Source organism: Anoplopoma fimbria, chromosome 17 (genome assembly GCF_027596085.1).
Source record: "Anoplopoma fimbria isolate UVic2021 breed Golden Eagle Sablefish chromosome 17, Afim_UVic_2022, whole genome shotgun sequence".
NCBI lineage: Eukaryota > Metazoa > Chordata > Actinopteri > Perciformes > Anoplopomatidae > Anoplopoma > Anoplopoma fimbria.
Window position 1 is genome coordinate 3,915,430 of NC_072465.1, and position 21,339 is coordinate 3,936,768.

The 21,339-nt window shown below is 41.4% G+C and overlaps 1 protein-coding gene across 41 annotated transcripts in view; it reads left to right on the forward strand.

The window, feature by feature from the left end:
- The first annotated feature begins 312 nt into the window (after nt 1-312).
- The window catches only part of celf4 (CUGBP, Elav-like family member 4), a 74,839-nt gene continuing 53,812 nt past the window's right edge, over nt 313-21,339 (forward strand). For 40 of the 41 annotated variants that reach the window (XM_054617092.1, XM_054617113.1, XM_054617088.1 and 37 more), the window contains exon 1: nt 1,868-2,138. In XM_054617092.1, coding sequence (XP_054473067.1) covers nt 1,868-2,138 — 271 coding nt within the window. Of the gene's footprint in view, nt 325-1,867; nt 2,139-21,339 lie in introns of those variants that run through there. The other variant, XM_054617085.1, reaches the window with a different exon arrangement.

Consider the following 21,339-nt stretch of genomic DNA (forward strand, 5'->3'; position numbering starts at 1 on the left):
TTCAAAAGATGTGCCTGTCTGTATGCATTACACCAGGTATGAGAGTGGACATTTAAACCTACTGTCATTCTGTTTGCACCCTCTCCAGGTCACACAATTCACAGCTTTTAGATCACAAATGAGGAGCAAAGCAGACTGCTGTTATATGAGAGTAAGATGGTGTTCAGTGTCGGATAATAAAGATCATTCTGTCCTGGAGCATGATGCCTAAATGTGTATATGGTTAACCTAAGAGAGCTTTTTTTTTCCTATTTGCAATTTAATCAAAAATGCTCAGACTATTTCCATGACACATGTAAATATGCTTTTAATTTATATATAAGGGTTTTAGACCTTCCACTCTGAGCGGTGTTTAATATCAACGCCTAACTCATTCATAGGGGGATTTTCATAAATCAAGGACTGTTATTCAGACTGGCCACTTTAAATTTGATTAAAAACGGTTTGGTTGATGCCTAAAGGTCTAAAGTAATCTTAAAATTAATTTCATGACGAATATTGGATGTTCTTCCAAAATGATCAATCAACCTTTATTTTTTTCCTGAGAAACTGTGCATTTGTAGCGTAAATTATGATATTGAGACTTTTTTTCTTTTGCCTTTGTGAGTATTCTCATCATCTGAAGAAACCTAAAGAGTTGCTAAACATCGCTGAATGTGAATTTCTGTACATCTTGTCAATTTGTCCCACTCCTGGGTGACTTTCTTTCCCTCTCCTTCCATGTGCCCCCTCTCTACGCCGCTCGGCGGTGCTCACAGACTTCCCCTTTCTGGAAATCAAATCATCTAATCCACATGACTTTGTAAATTGGCTGGAGGAAGCTAATAACACGTCGTCTCACCGGTGCTTTCCCCTCAACAATAACGATCAGAAACGTCTGAAGAATCCTGCATCGGTGTATTCTTCATTTCTCCAATGGGACTTCATTTCAGCACCACGGAGCTGTCCACCTCCAGGAGCGAAGCGAGGATGCAGAGACTCTCTGCTGCCGTCGAAGATGAGCGAGGATTTAACATCATATGAAGTGTGATTTAACGAAATTAAACTGTATAAAAACAGCCATCTTCTCACTTCATCATCTATAGCCAATGTTTATTTAGAATGAATAGAACTTCTTTTATTCTTGTAGGCTAAGACAGCTGTACAAGCTTATTGCAATTAACAGGAATAGTGTAAAGCATGCCAGTCACGATGAATTATCATGAGTTGGTGAATGTGTAGTTATTTGCCCAGAGTAGGAGCACAAAGGACCGTATTCTCTATATTTCTCTATTTATAGAGCCTCTCTCTCTGTGGTGGGATGTACCATTTGGACTTCGCATAAGAAAAGGGGGGACAGACAAGGCTGGGTTTGACATAAGCCGAGTTTACAGCGTCCCTCTTTCTCCACACCTCCCCACTGTTCTGGTGGACATTGAACCGGTCCTGTCCGTTTAAACCGAGAAGACACCCATACCGACTCCTCAATGCAAAAAAAAAATAAAAGGGTGCCAAGAAGCTGGGACGAGGGGACGTGGGTGTAAATAGACAGTGGACGCTCTTGGTCTCTCTCCCTCTCTCTCTCTCTCCCTCTCCCTCCCTTCTTCTCTCTGTCTCTCTTTTATGAAATCAATGAACGAGTTATTGGGTAGGACATACATATAAGGAATCAAAGCCTCCACCGGGGATCGACGGCATTGCGCGCTTTTGATATGCGTCTTCGCCAAACGCTACATGTGTTTTCACATCAGTGTAAATATTGGCTGTGATAGGACGGCTCTGGCACGGCTCGGAACCAAATTTTGACCCAAGACTTCCAACAGCTTCTCCACTATCACCATCTGCTGCTGTTTGGACCCCCATCCCAACTCACTGGCCGGTTCCGAAGATGGCAACTTTAACCAATGGGCAGGTGGACGGCACGGTGCACGGTGTCGGTGTCGCCAGCACGAACGGGCTGGTGAACGGATTAAGTCACAGCCACAGTCCGGTGGGCTGCCCGGCCACCATCCCCATGAAAGACCACGATGCCATCAAACTCTTCATCGGTCAGATCCCCCGCAACCTGGACGAGAAGGACCTCCGGCCCCTCTTCGAGGAGTTCGGGAAGATCTACGAGCTCACTGTGCTGAAGGACCGCTTCACGGGCATGCACAAAGGTCGGTGAAACCCATTTTTTACTATGGTTCCACTTATTTGTGAAATATGTAGCATGAGTGTCCTGGATCATGCAGGATTTGTTGGGTAGAAGAAATTGTGAAATTGTCTGTGTGACTGAAGAATGCATTTTCTTGTATTCCTTTTCATTGGTTCTCCAATTCAGTGCATCGTTTTTTTTGTGCAAACATATCCAAGTATGAGAGTGTCACGAATCGGGAGTCACGACGGCATGGATTTATGTTGGGTGATATTAGGAGGTGCAATGTTCCTGTGTGGGCAGTGTGCACGGGTGTGTTCACACATCTAGTGGTTGTAAACCTGCTTCCAGTCACTACAGTGCTAAACCCAGACCATTAACCTCACGTTTTGTCGTTGCAATAGCAGGGAGGCTGTGTTTGATTGCCCGTAACTCTCTCTCTGTGTGTGTGTGTGTGTGTGTGTGTGTGTGTGTGTGTGTGTGTGTGTGTGTGTGTGTGTGTGTGTGTATAAGTACAATCCCTCTATTCCATATAGTGTAGATCAAAATGTACATGGATGTTTATTTGATATATGTGTGGCTATTGACTTGCAAAACACAAGAAAAGTAGGCCTATGTATATTATACTTTTGTAGAGTAGTTTTTTTTTTTATTAGATTATTAAGATTGTTAAGTGGCTTATTTATTGTGAAATCCAAATTACAAAGTATAAATGTAAATTGCACAGACTGACATTTTAATTGATTTTTATATGTTCTGACCCAGCACTGCTCATTACTTGGGTCTATTTTTTATAACTGTTCCTACTGAAACCCTGAGACCATCCATTTGTTACGGTAATTAATTATCATAAACTTTTGGTATAACAGTGCTACATGGCCATTCGGTGTAATATTAACGACCAGCCTTGTATTTCTGGTGCAACAGGAATGATGGCGCTTTATCCCTGTATTTTATTCTCCTCTCTCAAGGGAAGGGTCATTCTCTGCAAATCCCCATCTGACGAGAGGTCACTAATTGATCTGCTATACCTGCAGGGCATCTCCCAGGGGAGCAAAGTACATTAAGAATGAGCTATCACTTTTTGGGAGTTCCCTTTCCTCCCCCCCCCACCCTTTAAAGCCTCCTCTGCCCCATGTAAACAATGTGTGACATGCACCATGTGTCAGGAAATGATTATGATATACAAATAATTCCAGAGGGTGGAGACTGTCTGCAGGCATGGGGGGGAACCAAAGAGGTGGAGAAGAGCAGAGAGGGAGGGAGGGGGGTTATCTTTTATTAATAGCCCAGCTGTAGTAGTGACTCCCTGTTGGACAGTTAATCACCAGTGGCCCCAGAACTAAAGGCACGGCTCGCCAGCTGATTCTAAAAACTGTCTCCTCATCGCGATATACGGCCCTGCTTCCCGGGCAGGGCCCCCGCTTTCATTAGCGAGCCCCCGCTACGCTCATATTTTAACTAGCTGGAGGCACTAGCTACTCCCTGGCTCACCAGCTCACTGGCTCACTGCAACCTGCTTGAAGGCCACATTCTCCCTTCAACACTCCTCCCGAGGTTTCCACAGAAGATTCCCAAATTAGCAGTAAAAGACAGCACGTCCCACAAATAACAGGCAAAGTGACTGACTGTGTGCACTGCCATCATACTGGTTTTATTGAAGACTTCCCAGCATAACATGAATCAGGTATAATATGCTATCACAGCAAGAGTTTGACACAAGAGTAAATACACTTACATGCAAATATACAAATACTCTGAAGAGAAATAATGCATGCAGTATCTGCTTTTCTATGCCCTGTAAAAATACATCTAAACTGCTCAGAAGATGAATGGCCTTTAACTCAATAATGCAATTTTGGCGGTTAAAATGTCTTATTCCATTTTGTACAAATATATAAATGTACATGTGTACATACATGTTAAGATCTTTCACTACTCCTCCCTCTTCCCTCCAACCCCAGCTCCTTCATGCAGTATGCATTTTTCAGAGTCCTGCTATAGAGTAGAAAGAGTCAAACTGAGGGCATGATGACCCTTTAAGGTGTGAAATGCTCCAGTAGAGTGAAGTCTATAGAACGGCCCACGAGAAAACTCCTCTTCCCCCCATCTTTTCTCCTCTTCATTAACTCTGCCTTATACCCGTCATTCTTTGCTTTCCCTCTTTGCCCTTTGTCTTGTCTCTTTTTGTGCTTGCACTGACATGTTGCCTGTTCAGTGAAAGGACATACTGGATAATGGTTGTGGAAATACAAAGATTACAGATGATCAACTGCCATTTCCTTTACAATTTTGTTCTACCTCTGCTTTTTCTCTCCCAGTGGCACTTACTTTGTACAGTAACTGTCATCGCTAACAATGTAATGCCTCATCTGGGGATGCTGTTGCATTCATTTAACTTACCCAAAGTGACATGGCACTTTTACAAAGAAATAAGCATGGTCTTCAGCTAGATAATACAGAGCTTTTTCTGCTACGGCAGGTAATAAAAGGCCCTCATGTTCTCCTGTACATCAACAAGCCTAAAGAAACAGCCTTATATGGTAATGCTACCTCCAAAGAAAGAGACCCCTATTATAGCCATTGTCAGCCGTGCCTGTGATACTATTGCCATAACCCTCCCCATAATGACTCCATGTATCACTAGTAATCTAGTCTTTAGGATTCTGTCCCCTTGGAATGGAGGGGTGGAGGGAGCGAGGAGGAGGGGAGCATGGGACGGGGATCTGCAGAGGCTGGGAGCGAGCGCAGGGACACCAGTGCAGGCCTACATTCTCCCAATGATTTTATTTCTCTCCCCTCTGCGACCGAGCCATGCTAATAGAGGCCATTTATAATGGTCACCGGCTGCTGCTGCTACCAAGCACAACGGGGCTGAGAGGCAAGGCTAGCACAAAGAGCCGGCCCGTTTCTCTTTCTCTTTTCGTTGGCAATGCAGCATGGGAGGTGGGGGTCTTTTCAGGAAGAAGAAGGTGTAGATATGATTGCTAGCACTATTCATCAGCCTGATTTCATGTAATAATCACCGGGGCAATTGAGCCGCAATGATACGGGCAAGACATTTAATAACTGAAGGTTGTTATCTATTGTCTACGGCTGTCACATCTTCAGGCGGTATTGTGTTCCAGGGCAAACCTTTATTGTCTACATCTTCATTTTTTCCAAGCAAATGCAAATGCAACTGTCACCAAGTTTGTTTTACCGCTGTTGTTTCATTTGGTGGTAATTTAATGTGAGTAATATATTTGTCCTTGGCCAAACTAAATACATTAGCAACAGCTCTCCCCATAGGCTCAGATAGTTAAAGTGGTTGCAAAGCCAAGGAGTTGCTCAAAGTCAAAGCAGGTGTTGAAACCTCATTAAGATATGGGCCAAATAGTCCATTTTGACCTGGCAAGTGATGTAAATGTCATAGGTCTTTGGTGCAAATCATCTACTTTCAAGAGAAGATACTACTAGCTTCCTGTAATAAAATAACGGTGGTGATTAATGATAATATCTTGGCTGTTAAGCTATTTTGTAATTTAATATCAATACTTGAGAAAATGGTTTAATACGTTTGAAATCAAGCAAGTGGAGATACAGTGTGATGATCTTGTTTAAATTTACCCATACTGTCAATGGCTTATGCTACAGATGGGGGCTATAATCTACCCAGGTCATAAAGGGAGTTATGGTTCCCCCTGAATGTCTACAGTATTGATATTTCAACCCTTTTAAGTGAATGTGTCAAGGGAGCAGGTTCAGAGCAGATCATTGGGCTCAACGTGTTTGGTGAGGCCAGGAAGTCACGATGCCAAAAACATGAAAGTCTCATGCTGTGTTTTATTGCAGGCAATTAGGTGTTACAGGTTGCCATTATAGTACCGCGTGCAGAAGAAAAGGAGGGTAAAACCAAATTGGGCTTTGAACAAAGAGAAAAAGAGGCGCGGGTGTGTTTTGTTTTCGTCCTGCTGGTCTGCGTTAATGCAGCATGCGTTCCGGCCGAAAAATTTCACTCTCGTTGCATCATTCTCTCTCTGTGGGATCCCTCTCTCTCCTCCCCTCGCGTTTGGTTTGGGATGAGTGTGTGTGTGTGTCTGTGGGTGTGTATGTGTGTATGTGTTCATGTGCTCCTCCTCTCCTCCCTGGCCCAGAATCCTCCACTCAGCTCAGCTCAGAATGCGCACTCAGGCCCCACATTGTGCCCTGTTCCTATACAGACGCATCACAATCGACTTTTGACTTTTTTTGTCAGGGAGAAAGGCAACATGTGTCACAGAGGAGGTCGCTTCTTACCAAAGTACGACTGACCTCCAGTGCCAAACGCCAAAACAACACCCCTGTCCTGGCAAAGCCCAGAACTGCCAAGCAACAAGAGGGAAACAAGAGGCGGAGCCAGAACGGGGAGTACAGTGAGCCTAATTTGTCAGGAGGGCCGTTGTCAAGGCAGCACTGCCTCTGTTGTCCATTATTATTGGAGGGGACTGTCAGATGAGGGCCGGCTGATGGCCGAGCAGGGAGCCAGTTAGTCACAGTGAGAGATGACCGCACCAAGCCAAAGGAGGGAGTGCTCATGGAGCTTCTGCAAGGATTAGCATGCTAACAGCAGGTTTGGAGTCATGAGGCCTGTCAGAGAGGAGGAGCCCAATGGCTCTTCTGACCTCAGCGGCCCTCTCATTAAAACCACTGACCTTTACATACAGAAAGAGAGCGATAATGTAAAGGGATGGCTCTACCTTCATGTTCATCTCATTTCCCCTCCAAAGGCATACATTCAGCACAAATTGCAAGTTTTGTGAACACAGATACGATTAAATTGATATATATATATATATATATATATATATATATATATATATATAAAGTATATGAAATACATATCTAACAGTAACAAAGATGAAGAGTTTAAAGGGTTGCACATTTGAAACGCCATAAATTACAATTACCGTGCAATTCTGTCTTGTTTGACAGAAAACATTTGTGTTGATAGTTCAGGGGCACATGCACATCTACTAGAATCATACAGTAAAATTGTGTAGTCAGCAGAAATCAGGGTGCTAGTTTGTAGTTAATTGTTCCACATGGCGAAGTCATGGCTCACTGTGGACAGCGGTGCTGACCTGGCGTGAGGCACAACACTGAAGTTATGTGGTCATTGTTGCAGGTCAGAGAGGCTACTCATCTCATTTTTTACAGACAGGGAGACATTTTTATTTGCTTATTTTCTTCTATTTCCAAGTAAGTTTTCTGGTGTGAGAACAACTCCAGGCGTATGATGTTTTTTGATAGCCCTCAACTAGGTTAAAATAAAATCTACCTTAAATGTTTCATCAACATAAGGCCTTTTGTTTTCCATAAAGAGAGGCTAAACAACTTGCACCTTCTTACTTCTAGCTCTTGCTTTCCTGTTGCTGTGTTCAATGCCCCAGTATAACATTCTTCCAGAGGATGAAAAAAATCCTTTTCTGACAAATGCTCCTTAGAGGAGTAAATATTTTCTGTTTTCAAGGCTCTTGCATCATCTAAGTGTTATTGTGCTTCGTGCTCAATTTTTAAAACTTGACGCTTTAGGGCCTTTTCTATCTTTTAGGTACGCTTAATACCACTTCATAGCCCCCCTGCTTCAAATACCGGTGGCCAGTTCAGGAGATGGGGAATGCAATACTATTGAAATGTTGGAAAGTCTTACATGTTGTTTTTGAGATTACTACTGATGATATCATTGCTAATAAGAGAGCGTCCTGTGGGGAAGTGCCCTGCAATTTTTAATTTAGCGTCATATAATTGTTTTGACAAGTTTTGAAATGTCATTGTAGTTCATTATTAGCTAAGAGGATGATAAGCATAATATAATGATAATTATAAAAATGTATAGCTTCACCCATGTTACTCCAATACCACGACTACATGCTTAGTCCCCATGTGTGATTTCTTTCTCTATTTGAACTCTATATACTTTACATTTTGTTCCATTTTTGGCTTGCTTATCAATTGCAATTAAGCATGCAACATGCTCTGTATGTTGTTGTTTAGTGTTAAAGACCTAAACACCATTTCCTTTGATTACCAGTCAAAAGGTAAAGAATCTCCCTTGTGTGTGCACTTGGAAACTGGTGTTTTTTGCCTTTTGGATTAGAGCTGTATGCTCCTTTTATCAAGCTTTGCACAGTCAGGAGGCATTATGATATGTATTATTATAATATCCGTGAACAGTATCTGTACGTGTACAGTATATGTGTGTATACATTTTCTCAGAATATTTGTTGTGTGCTCATCCCTTTATGTGCATATGTATGCGTGCGTGCGTGCGTGCGTGCGTGTGTGCGTGCGTGCGTGCGTGTGTGTGTGCAATTAAACTGCAAAGTATATTACTACATGTGCCAAATATCAGACCTAGTTAAAGCAGTACTTCATATTAACTTTTAACGTTAAATTGTAACATTAATATATAAGGCCCAAACCCGACTCAAACCCTCAGTGTGCTCATGAAAATGGGTCCAGCTGCAGCTCTCTACTGCAGAGGCTGTCCACGAGGAAATAGCAGCATGACACAGCAGCATTATGAAGAATAGACACAAAGGTTGTCACCGCTAACTTTGGCAATGGCCCATTAATGCATATCCAGGAAGCATTAATTATTGTTACATATTCTGCTCCAAATTACTTTTATCTAATATCCTATTTATTTTTTCTCTTCTATTTCTAACATTGTTTTCAAGTTAAAGGTATGTTTTAATATCACAGAAAAAAATATATATTTTTACTTTCCGAACAGATATTGTAATTAGCCTTAGCAATTTTTCAACCACAGCTACATATTCTTTTAATTAACATTTTAGCCCATACGCAATTGGCTCATATACGAATCTTTCAGCTTAGGAAATTTAGTGTTCATAGAAAGTTGGATTGATGATCTCAACAAAATGCGAAACATAACTCGAAGTGGCGTGTCAAGGAATCCATGAGCCATGTTTTATTTGTCCCAGACAGAAAAGATGTCAAAAATTGTTGAGCATGTGTGCCTTGTCATACCAGACACGTATTTAGCTTTCTCTGTATGGGTGAATACAATCTTCTGTGCTGTGCGACGAATGCCAGGTTTGAGTGTCCCTGATTCGATTCACTTTCTTCCCATCTCCCTTCATGCCTATTTCATGTCCCCCAATTAAAAATGCACCACGTTGACTTGTAAAAGGAAGGTGGGAATGGAGGTTAGGGCTTTTCAAAGATCTCTCTCAATTATTCAACACCAAGTTTGATTCAGAAAATGGAGGAGGATTAATAAGTCATATAGAAGTTTTCGAAGGTTTGGGTAGCAAATGTAATGCACAATGTTCTTATTAAACTAGCAGAAGTATCGACCAAAAACAAATCTTTGTTGTTGATTAGGCTTGACAAGTTTTGACTCCCAGATTCGGCGTCTTACATTTAAACTGCCACTTCTTTTTAACAGATGCACAAGGGATATCTGAAGTTAGCAACTCAGGTCAGATAAGCTCTGCTCCATTTTATATTTATGAATAATCTTTAGCTGTGCACAGTTTTGAATGACAAAAGGCAACTGAACAGCTTTCAAATTTTCTAGATGTTTCTAGGTAACCATCATTCTATTTTCATTCCCCAAACGGTGCAAATCAGAGCCTTTTGCTATCAGATATTACCATTCAAATCATATTGGCATCACATTGAGGGAAAGTACATCAAGGCTTTACCCTATCCTGCTGGTTGGAGAGCAGATAGACCAAAACATATCGCTGCAGAGGGAGATGGTGCAAGAGTGCGTAAAACGACAAGGAGCTCAAGACAGAGAGAGCGAGGGAGAGAGGGAAGGAGAATTAGAGAGATGTTGAAACAGGGATGATGTAAGAGAATGCGTGAAAAGAGGCGAGGGAGATCCATGGAAGAGAGTTCGGGTGGGGGGTTGCACACAAAGACAGACAAAGAATATCAAGAGGCAGAGCGGTACACAAGAATGAGAGCAGAGATTGTAAAGAGATGTGCAGACTAAAAATGGAGTCACAGAGAGATTGTTCAATGACAGGCACAGAGTGAGCTAAAGGAATGAAAAGGAAGAGGGAAGAGGCTGAGAAGAAAAGACAGAGAGAGAGAGAAGTAGAAAGAGTGAGGGAGTCCCAGAGACAGATGTCGCCCTCGCTGGCCTCGGCAGATTGATAGCTTCTGGCCCAGTTCCATGCCAGGCTTTGACCCCTCTGTCCTCTGCTGTAATTTATAGGCTGCGTTTTGCCAGATTTAAGCACTACTCTGTGGCCATCATGGCTCGAGAAGGGAGAATGACCTTCCTGGAATGGGAGCAGAATTAGACTCCTGCAGCTCCAGCCACCTCGGGGGTAAATAAGCAAGTGCCCTCCATATTAAATGGATCTCTGACAACATGTTAATTGGACAGGTTTTTACTGTATATTTGTCAGTCTATCTTTTTTGCCTGTGTTTGTTAGCTCCTGCATTTTCTTCACGTACTTCAACATGTTAATGTGGCTGTGCAGTATAATATAGTATTCAAGTTTTAGTGTGTTTAACGTCTGCAAGAATAGATGAGTGTGCAACTGCAAAGTAGCTACTTGCTGCACATCAGTTCATTCACACTTCCACCAACATACAGCAGCCGAGAGGTTCTATGCCTTTTCGGTGACACAAAGTCTGGAAAAACCGTTGCTGTTCTGAAGTAATTTCCAGTAGTCCAAGTTACTAAAATAACCATTTTTATTGTCGTTTCACTTTTTATAGAGCTGTATTTTTACTTTAAAATATTGTTGAATTGGTTATAAAAAAGGACAGAAAAGCACATAACTGTTGATGCTTAAGGACCTCCAAATGCAAACTAACTGTCTTACCTTTAGCAGAAAAGTGAGCATTCATATTGGACCCAATCTATCATATTCAAAAGTGTATTGAGAAAATATATCATCCCTTAAAGACATATGTAAGGTCTTTAAGAGAGGCTCTTAAACACATGAGCTGGCTTTAAGCAAGTTCATGCAGTCTGTGAGGATCATTTTGCAGAAGCGGTTGCATACCTCTTAAAGCAGGTGAAAACCTTCATGTGTTTGTTAACACATGATTCAGGTGGTTAGGGGACAAATGTACATATTCTATAGAAATTAATACATTTTTCACTGATTTAGTAAAAATATATATACAACTGAAAAAGGGAGCAACAGCCAATACAAAACTAACAGTGTTTGATTTAGTAGTATTATATTTACATCAAACAAAGAGCAGAAAGAGAGTTATGTCTATTAAACGTAACCTGAACATTACCTATCTAATGATGTTTCACCTATAATTTATTTATATTGCAGTGCTTTGTATTTTCTTATCATAAACAATCTTTTAACTTATGCATTTAATTGCACCAAATTTGGGATTTCCTTAGAAGTTATTAAAATATAAAAAATTTGTTTGAACGATTATATAAATAAATGTTATTATCATGCTATATATTAACTTGGCATGGAATCTATTTTATTTAATACTAAGTAAGTATTTGTATTTAAACTATTTTATATTTATATTTTGAGTCTGGCCTTGTTGCTTGAATGATTAGCTGCTGCCTTTATATCAAGTAGAAATTAAATGAGAAATCACAGCACAAGTTTGCACTGTGGTTTCTTGTAAAGTAAATATGGCCCTGTGTGTATCCGGAGCGTGCCCTCTAGTAAACTAACTTGGCTGGCTAGCCGGTGGGCTCAGCTGGTTTTGTGCTTGGCCATTCAGAGCGTTACTTCAATGCACAAATCAGCCCAGGGAATGATCTGGACAGAAAGCCTTCAGCAAATTATTACAGATTTGCAATTTAATGGCTTCTGAGGTCTCTACCAGCCCCACACAGGTTCCCAACGAGACAGAGCCCATTAGTTTGGTCCTTTAATCACAGAACAGGAGATGGGAATCCTGGCCAAACCTATATATACCCGGCCTCACTTGGTGTGGAATGATTTCATGGGTTTATAGATAGAGACAGAGAAGTCTCTGCATGCGCGCAGGTGTGTGAGTTTGTGAGCATTGGCTAGTTGATAAGCTTTCCTTTCCCCAGAGCAACAGCAGCAAGTGTGTGTGTGTGTGTGTGTGTGTGTGTGTGTGTGTGTGTGTGTGTGTGTGTGTGTGTGTGTGTGTGTGTGTGTGTGTGTGTGTGTGTGTGTGTGTGTGTGTGTGTGTGTGTGTGTGTGAGTAAGAGAGAGAGTGAGAGAGAGAATACAATGCGTTCCTCTATGGATCGTTTATCAATACCATGAGGACGCACTGGGCAGTAGCAATTAATTTGGCATAGGCTGTTCCCTAACCTCACAAAAGTCAACTTCATAAATAAATATAGAGAATTAGTTTCCAGTGTCATGTTCCAAAAATATTTTCATCAAAAGTGGTTTCAATTTAAGTAAAACATGAAAACGTTTTACTCAGCAACATTAAAGAAAAAATAATTAAAAATCAATTGAGAAACATGACAACGTGTTCAGCATACTAAAGCAAAGTTTCTGAATATTAAGAGCTATAATTTAATAATATAATTTTGTGTTCAGGTGACTCTCCCTGACGCACTTCAGTAGACTGAGCTATTATAGACCATAAGCTGTAAAACAGTGCCTCATTTAAGTAAACTAAAATAAAATATTGTATGATGTATTACTAATTCTGTAAATTAATCAGCAGTTCACGTGTTATGGTCCATTATGGATTTACAGCTCAAGACATTTCCTATTTATGCATGCAGAAAGAAAGTATTTTAGATAATGACATAAGTTTTGTGAGACTATTTGCAACAGACAAATGAGCAGCTTTTCCCAGGGTGTTTAAGCAAGTCTTTTCCCATAGCTATAGTTGCCCTGATTAATGTGCCATCGATGCAAAATGTAAAAACTATCACTCCAATCTGCCTTTCAATGTCCCAATTTGTCCAAGAGGAAGCCAAGCTTTCTAAATGAGCTGGATAAAAGTGACTGCCAAAGGGGATGAATATATATAATTATCTGTGGCTGGAGCACCAACAAAGGGACTTTGAAAATCAACGTTGTGTGCCAAAGGCTTCATTAGCCCAACGACAACAAAATGTCTCCTCAACTTGCAGGCTTAAAGATGCAGGTAACTGCAAAGCCATTAAAAGCATGCCGTCTCGCAGCCTCCTGTAGCACAACCGCTATCTGCTTGGGATTAGTAGCTACTTAATGCGCTAATGTCAATATGCTAATGTGTTAATGTTATGTTTGAATTATTAGGTGATTTAAGAAATGGCTGGCTGCCGTTTTGTTGGTCTTATGCACTGACACGTTAGAAAGGACGGATAACTGTGTTTACTTTGCATATGGAAATCCCTGGATGTCTTTCATGTGTCCTTCCTATAGCGACTAGTGGTCCATGTTAGCTTTGCAAACATCTTAATTGTGTTAAATGGAGGAAAAAGGGGGGGAGATTAAAAGCCATTAATGTGTGTTGTGTGAGGGTGTGCTATTCCCGGGACGGTGCTTTTGTTCACTTTGGCAAAGCAGACGAGAGAGTTTCACCTTGAAACTCAATGCACACCAGAAACATTGTCATTGTGTCTACCTAAAACGCTGTTGTCTCTCGCTCTCACTATTTTATACACTGTTTCCTTCCCTTCGCCTTTGCATTTCTTTTTGTGATCGCCTCTCTCCATCATCCTTACTCTCTTTGTACGTCTCTCCCATTTTCTCTCTTTCTATCTCTCTCTTGCTTCTCCCTTTGTAGCACTGTGTCTCCTCATCACTCTCTCTCTCTCTGTCTGTCTAAGCGTCAGATAAGCTCACTGGGGGAGACTTTAGAGGACTCTCCATCTGTGTATAAATAGCTCTGGATGAATTATTGAGGGACCTGGGGTTGCTAATAATCCCGCAGGACCCATCTGACAATGACACAGAAGATGGAGGGAAAACAATTACGCAGGCTTTCTCCTTCAGAAGAGTGGGAATGGGAGTGGGGGGGAACTCGACGGCCTCTGGGAGCCTCCTCGCGGGGCCCAACATCTTGGCTAATAAACCCAATTAAGTCTCCGGAATCAATCGGAGCCCCGGGGGCGTCCTCTCTCTTCCTTCCCCGGACGGAGTGCAACAACAGGAAGTGTAATGATTCATGTTCCCCCTTCTGTGTTGGATCGTCCTCTCATCTCCATCTTGCAGGTTGGCAAGGCGGACGGGACAGGACAGGATGTCCGCCGAGGCAGGATAATAGGACAGGGAGTGGAAAGGAGAGGAGAGGCGAGTCGAGAGGAGAGGAGAGGTGCACAGAGGAATATTAATGGGAGTGTTTATCCTGTAAGTGTTTTACCGGGGGGACGAGACATGGGACCGCTCCCATGACAGAGTTAAAGCACTTTGTCTTCTTAGTGAGACATGATTCATCTGTAGACGGAGTTTTGATTAATCCGCTTTGCCAGGTCCTTGTCTGACTGTTGACACAAGATGTTGTACCTGTCTGTCTGTCTGTCTGTCTGTCTGTCTGTCTGTCTGTATGTCTGTCTCTCTGTCCAACTGTCTATCTGTCTGTCTGTTTGTCTGTAGAGAATCCACAAGAGAAAATGTAAATCAATGTGCGTTAACATCCACTTCTAGGATTTGGTTCATCAAGATTAACAAAACCAAAAATCAAAAAATCAACACACTACGATATGGTTAAGCTCAGGGGGAAAAAAACAAGGTTATGGCCTATAGAATAAGTTATGGTTAAGGTTAGACTACCATCAAAAACACTTGCATGATTGTGACAAGAGCTGAACTTCGGTCTTGTGCATGAAAGAGTGCAGAATCTTCCAATCTGAGCATACTGTTAATCCTGTCTTTTAAAGTCCTGTGGTACATGAGAGCAAACCAAATCACAGAAGAGATTAAATAAGACTTTCAGCCATGAAGTTCTGTGTTGTCTGGTTTTCAGAGGAGAGTTTTCGAGTCCCATGATGGTCTAAACACTGTTTCAGAGGTTTTTCCACTCTGCCAAGCGTAAAGTTCCAATTGAAACAGTGAACATTTATTTATTGGACATTATTTATATAAAAGTCCATCTGTTATTAGTCATACATTGTTATATTAGTCAGCATACATTTCCGAAAGTGCTTAGCCTGGTCCGTATCGGTGCAGACTTTTGGTCTATCTTAGGAATCACTCCACTTTTAATAATTTATACTTAAAAAGCTAAATTTGGATCCAAACATTCCCAGACAAAATGGCTGAGGTAGAATGAGAGTGAGATGATTCGTCTGCCTGGATAGTGGGGACAGCTCGAGAGGTTCGGTGTGTGTGTGTGTGTGTGTGTGTGTGTGTGTGTGTGTGTGTGTGTGTGTGTGTGTGTGTGTGTGTGTGTGTGTGTGTGTGTGTGTGTGTGTCTGTTTTGCCATCAGGGGAGCTTTTAACAAGTGTGTGTTCAAGCATTTGTGTTACAAGAGATTCACTCGGTGCAAGTGTGGTTTATGAAGGTTTTTTTACATTGTGGCACGAGAGCTCAAGCTTCACATGTAAGCCCAGTTTGAGTGTGGATATAAATGTGTGTGTGTGTGTGTTTTCTGTTCCGACTCTTATGGGGGTGGGGGGGGGGGGGTGAGGGAATGGTCTAGTGGGTGGTGTGGGGGGACGACACTGTCCTAATGATACATTTTCTACGCCATTGATTCAGTGGCTCTGCTCTCCAGTAAATCCTTCACATGCAACACATTAAATGCTGGCCCTTTTTCCTCCTTCGCCAATCGATTAGCACAGCTTAGAGACGGCCACTCTGGAAGCAGGGCGAGAGATGGGACTTGTTAACTTCAGGGACTCACAAACACACACCAACACACACACACACACACACACACACACACACACACACACACACACACACACACACACACACACACACGGATAACATTTCAAGCTGCTAATTCTTTCTCATCCTTTTTTATGTCATACAAATATAAAAAAAATGGTTGTAATCAAGTGTGTGGGAACATTTTTAGTTAGCATTTTTTATTTAATTATTTTATTTATAGCCTCCTAAATGTACCACTGTGTACAGATAGAGGAGTGTGGCATGTCATGTCATGAATTTTCTTCCTACACTAGTTGGCCGCACATTTTTGGAAAACTTCTAAGTAATTTGTTCAGGCTATTTTTCAATGTGTTGCTGAAAAGTAACACTCCAACCATCGGAGCACATTCATTTGGCATGATGATATAACAGTTTTGCAGGAAATGCCCAATTTAAAAAATATATTTGACACCCCACAGTCAATCAGAACTGAATATTTGTCAAGGATACAGTATAACTTTGATTTGATGATCTTCATATCCTCAACCCAGAGAGCAATTCATTTACAACTGGAGCTGGTATTGTTCTAAATTACAGAAGTGCCGTCCCTTTGAGTTCCATGCGTCATAATGGTTATTAGCTTTTGCTCTGTCTTTGTTTTGGTCTCCAATAAAGTTGCCTATAGGAGCGCTGGGACTTCTATTACATCCCATTATAAATTAATTCACCTCCTCTTTCCGAATACTGCCCCTTAGTTCTGCCTCACGTTGCTGAAATGATATCATACTCAAGACCAGCATTCATTAGTCCATAAAACAGCTCCTGAAGTTTTAAGGCCTTTTTTACAGAACAGGAAAAAAAAATCTTGATGTAGTCTCTGAACTGTAATTGACGTTTTTTGTTTTGTTTTTTTCTTTGATCACTCAGAGTACAGTAGCTGTTCAGCGAGCTCGTATTGGGGGCTTCAAAGTGCTTTTTAATTTAATCAGGGTTTACAGCTGCCTATTAAAGATTTTAAGATGATACAGGGATAAAGTTGGAGTGTGCCTGCCTGGAGACCTTGGCCGTGACCCCTAAAATAGCCTCCATCGGCTGTCTCTTTTTTTTCCATTGTGAGTAATGATCCGAAAGGTCGACAAAGGTGAAGGGGATATGAGCGAATGCTGCTCACTTTATTGAATTACTACTCCTCGCTGAAACAACAAGTGCGTGGGCTTGTCTGGGTTTTTCACTTTGATGCTAGATTCAGTGGGAGATATTTAAGTTAGACCAGTCTGCAGTTTTAATCAAACCATGGCTGTATACATTTTATTTCCAGAAGATGAATTTATTGCATTGCATCTATCAACTTTTCTCATTTCCTTTGTTGGTGTTTTGGGGTGGATAAGCTGAATAGTAACAATCACTTGGCTCATATTTAATGTCCCAGTTACAGCAGTAAGGGAAACTGTATCAATCTTGAATCAGGAACTGTCTTAATACGAGACTTATTAGTATTCCTCTTTTGCACTCAGCGCTACTCGTTTTCACCATATGACTAAAAGACCAAGGCTTTATATGAGATTTCTCTGAACACAATGAGTCAAGAATTTTCCTCTTTACTCTGACCCATTTCAAGAGTGAATTGAAGAGTGTTATCTAAGCCTTAGCACTCACAAATATCCAGTCAGAACGTTCTTGTCTTAAGGTCAATCTTTTAAAAAGGAGGGGAAAAAAACATTCTTCTGTTTATTGAGCAAAGACTGTCCTTGGTCAACGCTTTCAGGGGGAGATAAGTGCTAACAGAACTGAGGTAGGGGGAGATGTGGAGATTTCTATTGACTGACTGAAATTGGACAGCCTCAAACAAAGTTTCATACCAAAGTTTTTCGAGGCAGAGTTCCAGCGCTGTGCAGCGTGGAGTTTCAGCCGTGCTGTGGATAAAGCTTTTTAATGCTATTGACGCTTTTTAGGCTCTCACCAAGATGTTCTGAAATATTTAAATGATCACTGGGAGTTTCTCCCCGTCTGTGGCTGGGAATAAAAGGATAGAGTGAGAGGAGGGAACTTTATGTCAGCCTTTTACAATCCCTGAATTAATAGGCATGAGATAATTAGAGAATTCTGTGCAATAACATTGTCCCCAAGCTCTCTAGTCTTGGGTGGCGACAGGCAATGCATGCTGGTAAAAATGTAATTGATGTGTCCAGTAACGCTGAAAAGTGGTTTTTCAGGAATTCATTAGTAGTTTTACTTTTAATACAATCATAATTAGTTTCAAAGGAGAATTTTAAGAGTAGAGTTTTCCCTCATCTAGGGCCGTAGCTACCACAGATGTCAGAGAGGTTATTGTCTCTATTGTTTTGGGGAATTTGGTTTTTTTTATTAACCTCAATTCTAATTGCACTTAAAAAATACACACAGTGGGACTAAATATCTTTACATTTCACAGTTGAAAAGGCAAAAAATTGTTTAAATTAAATATGATAACGGGACTTTGCCAACAAAAGTTGAAGCGGCTTTAAACAATATACTGTATTTATATCAACAACAGATCATGATGACTACATTTTGGTGAAATGGATTGTTTTTACATACAACAGAATTAACCCCCAACTCTACAGTTCCCCCCAGTGCTAAGTATCAGTTTAACATCTTTGGACTCATTATTTTGGTGTTACAACAAATTCACTGTTTTGGTTTAACTCTCACTGCTCTCATCAGTGCTCTCTCAAGCAGCTTTAGACAGCTGTTTTTGGAGAAAAAGCATTAAAACCCCAATGTACACAACCTTACCATCACCAAACGGCTTACATACAAAGCTCACTAGATTATATGCTCAATAGTCCACTAAGATTGAGTGGTAACTAGCACTGAGGTCGCAGATTGCAACCGACTGAAACCTCTCCAGTGTGCCAAGCATGTAGGAGAACGGTGGTCAACACAAAAAGGCCGTTTCTAGAGCCAGTGTTTTGTTTTGTCCATTCTGGGTATCTGTAGAAACATGGCGGTGCAACGAAGCAGACTCGATTATATTGGCCACTATCGGGCAGCAAAACAAGCTACACATACATAGCCATGCTTCTCGACGCAACCAAAGATAGAATATCCGAAATACTTCTTACTTAACGTGGCAGTTTTTTGTGTAGTTGGAAACGCGGAAACATATACTGTATAACAATTGATTTTAAGGGACATCACTTCGTAAGTCATACAACATGCTTTAGCCGTAGCAAGGCAGATTAAATGTCAGTTGAAATAAACAATGTTGGATTTAAATATAATCTTAAATAAATCAATTATAAACTAAACATGACCTCTGTAGATATAGGTAGATATATGTGGTTTCCTAACAGTCAACTTGTTGGAAAACTACAGCTCATCTAGTAAATGTTTCCCCCAGTTAACAAGGTCAAAGCTCTATGTGGTCCAACACGGCTGTGGTTTAAACGAGGCCTGGTGACAGTTGGTGGATTTCACTACTGAAGCTCGTGTCTCTTCTTCTTTCCCCACCAGTAAGTATTCACAGTCTCCACCATTCCCTTGCTGCTTTCTTTCATCTTCTCCCCTTTTCTTCTCCATATTCCTCTCTCCCTCTTCCTGTCTCTCACTCTTTACCCGTCTCTCTCCCTCTCGGTGGGTGTGTGTCCCTTTAGGGTGTCTGCAGCGGTTGCGATAAGAAGCGAGTGTAGGACACAGGGGGATGGTGTTCACAGAAGCTAGGTGATCTTATCTTCTCTCCCTTCGCTGTTCTGCTTTTCCTCTCTGCTCTTCTCCTCCCCCTCTTTCTCTCTGCTCCCTTACCCTTCTTTCCATCTCCACCCGTCTCCACCTCTCCTCTCGTCTCTCAAACACACACACACACACACACACACACACATTCTCTCAGATCCCCTCTGCGCTGCTGTTGATTTGAATTTGAAGTGATGGGAAACCAAATTGGCAGCATTGACAGCAGAAACAAACAGCTTATCTCTCTCTCCTGGGCCAATATGGGTCTTAGTCAGATACTAGAGCCGCTGCCAGCATCTGACTTGTGACAATGATGATAAATTGAACGTTTGTTGACTGTCACTTTTCATGTGTGTGTGTGTGAGCGTGTGACTGTATTAGCATTTACGTGTGCATGCATGCTTCTTCCGACAAATACGTGTGTGAATGCACTCAGTGGTGAATAAGTAAATAGAAGTACAGCACTAAAGCACAATGTTAAGGTAGTTGTACTTGACTTTTTTTTCTTTCTGTTTCATTTGTATGCTACTCTATACCTTTACTACACTACAAATAAAAATAATATATTTTCGTTTTAATCCACAATATAATTGCAGGCTATGATTACTAATTTGAAGAATACATTTTTTTGATACAACACATATGATGATCATATTGAGTATGACGTGTTTCTAAAGATTAATACAGTGATTCCCAACCAGGGGTAATTGTACCCAAGACGGTACTTCTGCAGCTGCCATGGAAAGATTGTAAATTAAAAAAAAAGAATAAGGATCTGTATGAGGCTGATCTTATTCAAATATTTATTGTCATAATAACCAGTAAACTTCTATCTACAACAGGCCGAGTGCACAGGGCTCTTTTCTCAACATCTTATCTTCAGACCCTGGTGAAGGAATGGATACTTGACCTAAACTGAAAACGAGTAGATCTAAATAGTGGCATGGTATTGGTGAATCTGAATACGTCTTCCATTACTGAGTATACTGGATATTGAGGGTGCCCGTTCTCCCAACATGCGAGTAAATGTCAGGCGTGGGAATCAGAGGTTTGTGTGTGTTTCCTTTGGGACTGCGCCGGCATGTAGTGTTAACACTACATGCCCCAGAGAGGACGAAGAGGTAGCCAAGCTGTCAGCGGCCAGCTCCCACTTCGCCTAATGAGAGAGAGGCCCGTTAATTAAAAACACCAACAGGCGGAGCTCCCCTGTGTCCCGCCATCAGGACGACCCGGGGTTAAAGACACGGAGCTGAGAGGATGGGAGGCACGCTGCTTCTACATACAGTACATGGTGCAGCCCCTTAACAATAAATAGCCCCCAGTATGCAAAAAGAACAAAGCAAAGCATAACTGGGAAGAGTAAGTGGAAGGGTTTTGCTTTAAACTGCACTGTGTCTGTGTTTTATGGGGGAGGGGTCTGTGATAATCGTCTATAGTGAGACCTTGATGTTCCCAGAACAAACTGTGGTTCTTTTGTCTCTTTGTGCTTGTGTTAGTTGCTTGGAACAGTTTGTCAATGTCTGCGAGGAGACTTTTGTGATCCAGAAAATTGAAATTTTCTTGCAGCTCTTGTGTGTCACCTTCAAATGCTTCCAAAAGTCTGCTAATATCGTCACCGTGCAAACCCAGAAACTAATTGTCCCTTGTGTATGATTTTTTTTGTCTTTCACTAAATTTTGTCTGAACCAGAGCAAAAACGCAGAACACCTGCAAATATGCAAAAAATATTTTCCTCAAATTGAATCGTGTCACCGAAGCCTATTGTGCAATTGTCTATATAA